This window comes from Salvia splendens, chromosome 6 (assembly GCF_004379255.2).
Source record: "Salvia splendens isolate huo1 chromosome 6, SspV2, whole genome shotgun sequence".
In the NCBI taxonomy this organism is placed as follows: domain Eukaryota; kingdom Viridiplantae; phylum Streptophyta; class Magnoliopsida; order Lamiales; family Lamiaceae; genus Salvia; species Salvia splendens.
Window position 1 is genome coordinate 16,345,763 of NC_056037.1, and position 6,731 is coordinate 16,352,493.

The 6,731-nt window shown below is 35.1% G+C and overlaps 1 protein-coding gene across 1 annotated transcript; it reads right to left on the reverse strand.

Annotated features, from left to right (window-relative positions):
* Positions 1–1,184: 1,184 nt before the first annotated feature.
* LOC121808879 (protein FAR1-RELATED SEQUENCE 5-like) lies at positions 1,185–4,632 on the reverse strand. Its single transcript, XM_042209443.1, has 6 exons — positions 4,260–4,632; positions 3,516–3,701; positions 2,960–3,416; positions 2,518–2,704; positions 2,274–2,459; positions 1,185–2,183 (listed from the first exon to the last, which is right to left on the reverse strand). The coding sequence occupies exons 1-6, from the start codon at positions 4,630–4,632 to the stop codon at positions 1,185–1,187; spliced, it is 2,388 nt and encodes a 795-aa protein (XP_042065377.1).
* Between the last annotated feature and the right edge of the window lie 2,099 nt (positions 4,633–6,731).

A 6,731-nucleotide genomic window follows, 5' to 3' on the forward strand; every position in this document is an offset into this window, starting at 1 on the left:
TTGAATTTTATAGCACATACATATGAATACACACAACTATAAATGACATGTATTTGTTTTGTACATGCAGAGATCATACTTTTGTCACTTCCTCACCAAGAATGGTCTCCACGCATATTGTAAAATCGTGTCTAACTCCAAAATGCAGAGATTGAAAATGCCATGGAGGACAGTTGATAACGTTGAAGATTGTGGAGTATTTCTAATACGGCATATGGAAACGTACAAGGGTGAGCGAGAAGGTTGCTGGAATTGTGGCTTGAAGAAATCAAGTCCGGGTGTGCTTCAGAGCTTGAGGGCTAAATATTGCTTGGCGCTGATGTTAGCCGAAACAGCCACGAAAGCTTCAACAATAAAATTGTTACAGCAACGTATTACGAAGAGGAAAGCAAACACATTGAAATTGATGTTGAGAAAATTGTTGCAGCATATTTAAAGAAGAAATGATCATTTTAGTAGATCAAATTTTGTATTCGACATACATCTGTTATGAACATTGAATAAAGTACCACGCTTTCTAATGTTGTTCATTATTAGCCTATACTACTGCATTTGGTAACAGATTTAGTTCATTTCAGAAATCTTAGTTCATTTCAAAGATCTATTGATAAATGGAAAATATTTCATATAAAGTAAGATTAATAATCTACTCCTACAATACATTTTGTCTATTCTCTTTAAGCTTGCAAAAAAGTCTAAACAAATTCAAATTCAAAATGTAAATGAAGTAAGAAACTACATGATTGAAGTACAGACGTAAGGGAATGCAGAATATAATTATCCGAATGAAGTAAATTTGGAACATAACTACTTGAACTAAATAGAACAACCAGCCTCAACATCGGATTTTCCTCTTTAAATGTTGTTCAATATTAGCCAGTAATACTGCATTGGGTACCATATTTAGTTCATTTCTGAGATCTTAGTTCATTTTTGAGATCTATTGATTATTGATAAGTGAATTACAAATGGAAAATATATAAAAGTAAGACTAAGAAAAACATTATAATAAAGAAAAAATAAGCCATTATAAAAACACTTCAGTCTATTCTCTTTAAGCTTGCAAAAAGTTTTAACAAATTCAAATTCAAAATGTAAATGAAGTAAGAAACTACAGGAATGAAGTATAGAAGTAAGAGAATGAAGAACAGAAATATCCGAATGAAGTAATAAAACAACCAGCTTCAACATTGGTTTCTCCTCTTTTTCTTGTTCTTCTCCTCTTGTATCTTGTCACAATTTCTTAAATCATGCCGACCAACCACGCCACATTTTCCACATTTCCGACCAGGCTTGGACATCTCTCTCATTTCCTTCTCAAGCCGGGAAAGACGTCGACCTGAACCTTTGGTTTTGACGACATCTGGCGGATGAACATCTATTTGACTAGGGACATGTGATCCATAAAACTTCTCAATCATTAGTCTCTTTTCACTAATTGACAACACACTTCCCTCACCAAGTACTTCTTTTCTCCCTTCAGCCATAATTTGTCTAAATGCTCGAATTTTATCACCATCTCCTTCAATAAGCCGTGCAATATCATAAAAATCTCCATGCATATCTCTATACTCCTGCTTTTTCTCATCCACAACAATAAATGTTTCAATATCCTCATCAAACCCACAATGCACAACCTTGACAAATTTAGACTTCAACCAACGTCCTCCATGTAACTCATTAGGGATTAATTTCATTTTTTTGTTTCTCAAGACCCAAAAAATGTGACTGCATACAAGCCTAATCCTCCCAAACATCTTACAACTACATGCATATGAATCAAAAGATGTGGAGTATGACACAGTCCAGTTCTTCGAGAACTTGTCGTTGACTACATAAATCTCATTCTCACCAATGATTGACACTGACACCATAGTGACATTGTCCACTGCTTCCTCAATCGCACTTTGAATTAGTTTGAAACCACTATCACTATATATTGTCGAAGCATGCTTCTCGAGGGCTGAATTTGTTTTCAAAGTTGGAATTGTATTAAAATCCAAGTATTCTAGCCTATTGTTGTTGCTCCTTTGGCCATCCAATGCATTGTTGTAATTCATAAGAAATTCAACAAGATTAGAACGAGACTTGGAGTACCTCTTGAAGAATATGTTCTGAGATTCAGATATTGATGTTGTCTTTATTAGTGAACTCATTGGAAAATCCCTAAAGAATGCAGGCACCTGCAGTTCATTAGTTAACAAATATGCTTCAGAATAATGACAGAAATACTTCAGCGTATAGAAAATATGTTTCAAAAGAAGGATACATACCCAAAATTTTCGTGAGGCAAACATTGAGGAAAACCACTCATTGTCCTTAAGCCCATATTTTTCCATTACTTTATTCCATTCTTCAGCAAATTCTTCAGGCTCTATCAACTCAGACCACACACAATTGTTTAACTCCTTTTTCAAGTCTTCATTGCCAAGTAGATTCTTTGGTAACTCTTCCACAACCTTAAACATGATGTGCCACGCACCATCGATGTCTTGTATCAACAAGGACTATTTTCACAGCAATCTTCATTCCCAAATCCTGATCAGTAATGATCAATTTTGGTGCAGAACCCATACATTTGACAAAACGTTCAAACAACCATGAGAAGGAATCAGCATTTTCTTTAGATAATAAGCCTGCACCAAATGCTACAGGTCTCCCATGATTGTCTTTTCCTGTGAACGGTGCAAATATCATGCAGTACCTGTATTACATCAATTCATCAAAAATGAGGTTATAAATAGTTCATTCTGTAAGGTATATACTTCAGACATTAAGAGTTTTACTAAATCCCAGTAAGAATTCTAAATACTTCTGCACTCACATCATTCCAGTGGACTATTAAATCATTATTGACTACTGCTAGTACATTCTGTTGAGTTATTGCATTAATTCAGTAAATGTTTCATGCATATGCAAGTTGATCACATCAATAATCATATCATTATAAACAACATACTGTTCGTACCTATTAGTTGAATAGGTTGTGTCAAACAATACTATATCACCGTAGAGATGGAAATTCTTCTTAGCAATGGTATCACACCAGAAAAGATGAGTGAGCCTATCCTTAGAGTTCACCTCAAAATCATAGGTGAATGCTGGACAATTCTCTTTCTTTTGGCTCATCTCATTGAGTACCATTTGTGCATCTGTCCTACTAGTATTTGCTCTCAAGTCGCGCCTATAGTTTATAACTTCTACTACCATGCAACCAACATAATCCAGCCAACCAAGAACCTCATTCAGCAACTTAAAATTCAATGTAGGGCCTATGTTTGCACTTGCACAATCTAGTATAAATTTCTGGTGCAATAGGTCAATGTTGCGATTCAGCCTCATGAATCGCTTATGGCGTAACTCCACCATATCATGATTATGTATTTCATCAAATTTATTGATAACATAACCAATTCCTGTACAAAACTTAAAACCAATTTTAGCCTTGCAAAAACACTTCCTAGAAGAACATCTACGTTTTGACTCACGCCCTTGCATTTTCATTTTCCTCTGACCTTCTCTACTGCACACAACATACAACCATGTGACATGATCCCCCTTCTTTTTTGATCCATGTTTACGAGTGTCAAACCCAATATGTCGTGCATACTTATTGTAGAACTCAGTAGCATCATCAAGTCTAAGAAAAATCTGTCCAATGTAAGGCTTCAGCTGGGATGGACAATCAGGTAAGTATGACACTGTTATAAAACATACAAACTTCTGTTAGTGGAAATTTTAAACAAAACAAAACATATTCATTCAACAAGCATATAAGTTCATTCGGTTGTATTACAACTTCATTTTAACCTGAAATTAGTTCATTATGTGTCGTATTGATCGCATATAAACTATTGTTAGTGGAAAATGAAACCTAAACAAAACATATGCATTCAACAAGCATATAAGTTCATTCGGATGTATTACTACTTCATTATAATCCATATTAGTTCATTATGGTTCGTATTGATCGCATACAAACTACTGTCGCATATAAACTACTGTTAGTGGAAAATAAAAACAAAACAAAATATATCCATTCAACAAGAATATAAGTTCATTCCTCTGTATTACTACTTCATTATAATCAAATATTAGTTCATTATGAGTCGTATTTATCGCATACAATTAGAGCATGTCAGCATATCATATTACGATAAAAATACTTCATTAGTGAATTTTTTACCGCATTAATTCAACCTTTTACTTCGTTATGAATCTGTTTACACTATAGAATGAAAAAATTAAAAATTACAAACCTTCAGCTGAGTTACTTTCTCCTTCTAGCTCTGAATCTGAATCTGTATCGAATAGAGTGCCTCCTTGATATTGTAGATCATCCAGAATTGATCCAAAACTAGCTTCTTCATTATTGGTCGATGAAGATCCATCTTCAACCGCAGAATTTGTCGGTGTTTTTCCTACTCCATCGAGATGCTGATGAATTTCACGTGTGGAATTCTCCATGGATGACAATTGAGGCAGATCGTGAATTGAAGGAATTGCGAAAACTAAGGCAGATCGATCGAGAATTTGATGCAGATCGCGATTAATCGACGATGCAGCAATTTCAAAACGATCGCGAATTGAGGAAGCAAAACCCGATGGAGTTGAAGCATTCGTATGCTGCATCGATCAGCAAAGTAGTGAAGCAGCAAACGATCGTGAATTGAAGGATTGAGACAGATCGCGATTGACAACAATTGCAGCAATTGCAAAACGATCGTGAAATGCGGATTGAGACAGATCGCGATTGAGGTAGATCGTGGAGATCGATGCAGATTGAAGAAGATTATACACCTAACGTAAATTGCAAGAAAATTGATGAAGATTGCGTAAAAATTGATGAAGATTGCGTGAAGATTGTGTGAAGATTGTATGAATTGAGAGAATGAAAGAGATTCACGTTTTTTATGAAGATTAATAAACTGATTTCCGAAAATACCCCTCAGCATGTTTTTATTGAATAAATAATTAAATTAATTGTAAATTAATTTTAACCACAAGATTAAAAAAGTGGACGACCCTAATTTGGTCTCTAGTTCGGCCCTTAAGAATGGTTCGACATTGATCACAACCTATATATATATCTATATAAAGTCTCATTATTCACAAATCCACTCTTAAAGACCGAACTAGAGACCAAATTAGGGCCCTTAGACCTAGGGTTTAATGGATGAGATTAGACCATGCTATATTAATTTCGCTCCTTCATTAGGTAGACAATTTACTTCAATGCAGGGGTATTTCGGTCAAAACATATATGAGCTCATCTCCTACCCCATCTCATCTTCTCTTATTTCCAACGTATAAATCTCTCCTCCATCCATCTCTCTCTCTCTAAACAAAATTGAAATCCCTAGAACTCGTCGTCCTCAACGCATTTGGCCCTCCTTCGCGGTACCGCTGCCGTCACCGGCGTGAGACGGCATGTGCTGCCGTCACTCTCACGGCTGTCACGCCCTTTCAGCGCCGTCACCTCACCATAGTCGCAGATGCATCGTACCAGCCACCATCGGTTTGCGCTCGAAGTTGTCTGGCTCCACCTCTGCCTATTTCCACTCGAAGCTACGTTGTCGTCATCTCCTTTGTGCTGCATCTGCTCACCGTGTTCATTGCTGCTTAGATCTTATCACCACAAAGGAGAACTGTACGGTGTTTCCATACTCTACCTTGTGAGAGAAACACTCTCCTCTATCTATCACAAATCTAATACCAAAAGCTCTGCCGAAACTGCCTAGCATTACCATCAGAGCCACTGCTGCAACTGGAAGCCTCATCTACAACCCAATACCATAACTTCATCAGTTTTTACAAGGGAAGGTGAAAGAGCCTCATGGGGCACAAATATTTTGGCATGTTAAATTTAAAAGCACAAATATAAATACACACACAGGTACATGCAGGTTATACATGTTGTAAATCTATTGAAATTCAGTTCATTCAATTAATCTTGTCAGTTGTCATCGCTAACTATTGAAATGTGCTTTACAGCAAAACCATGTGAAATTGTATGCATTATAAAATAATGTTCTGATTTATGAATGAATTATAAAACTCACATTGCTTGCTTGCTGTCGAGTGACCACTCTAGAGTGGATTCCGTGGACACTGCAGAAACGAAGTATTTGTAGAAGAATTTGGAGTCCTACTGGATGAAGTAAAAACCTAGTATAATGAGGTATTAACTTTTTGGAATGAAGTAATAAACCTACTGGAATAAAGTAAAAATATGTTCATTTCCAATTTATTACGTAATGGATGGAATGAAGTAATACACTTACTTGAATGAAGTATAAACGTACTAGAATGAAGTAAAAATATATTCAATTTAATTTATTACGTACTGGATTGAAGTAATAAACCTATTGGAATGAAGTAAACACCAAATAAAATGAAGTAATACCTACTGGAAATAAGTTCTGCACTGGTATTTTTCAATTTATTAGTACAATATGTTATACGTCAATATTAATAGTCATTTGGTTCTTTTCATTTCTAATATTATTCATTCATTATATATTAATTCATTTAACCAAGCTATTATTTAATTCAGATAGTTCCATCACTTCATCTATTAGTTTGTAATTTATTACTTCATTTATTTGTTTTCCGACAATATAATGATACATTTATTTATTTGTAATTTGTTACTTCATTCCAGTAGTTTTGATACTTCATTTCAGTGGTTAATTACTTCATTACATGTGGTTATAACTTCATCAAGTACG

Coding starts and splice junctions, on each gene's coding strand:
- LOC121808879 (XM_042209443.1), bottom strand. CDS start 4,632: ATGCAGCATACGAATGCTTCAACTCCATCGGGTTTTGCTTCCTCAATT. Junction 2,705..2,959: donor TCAACTAATAGGTACGAACA/GTATGTTGTTTA, acceptor GATGTAATACAG/GTACTGCATGATATTTGCAC. Junction 2,184..2,273: donor TTGCCTCACGAAAATTTTGG/GTATGTATCCTT, acceptor AATGAACTGCAG/GTGCCTGCATTCTTTAGGGA.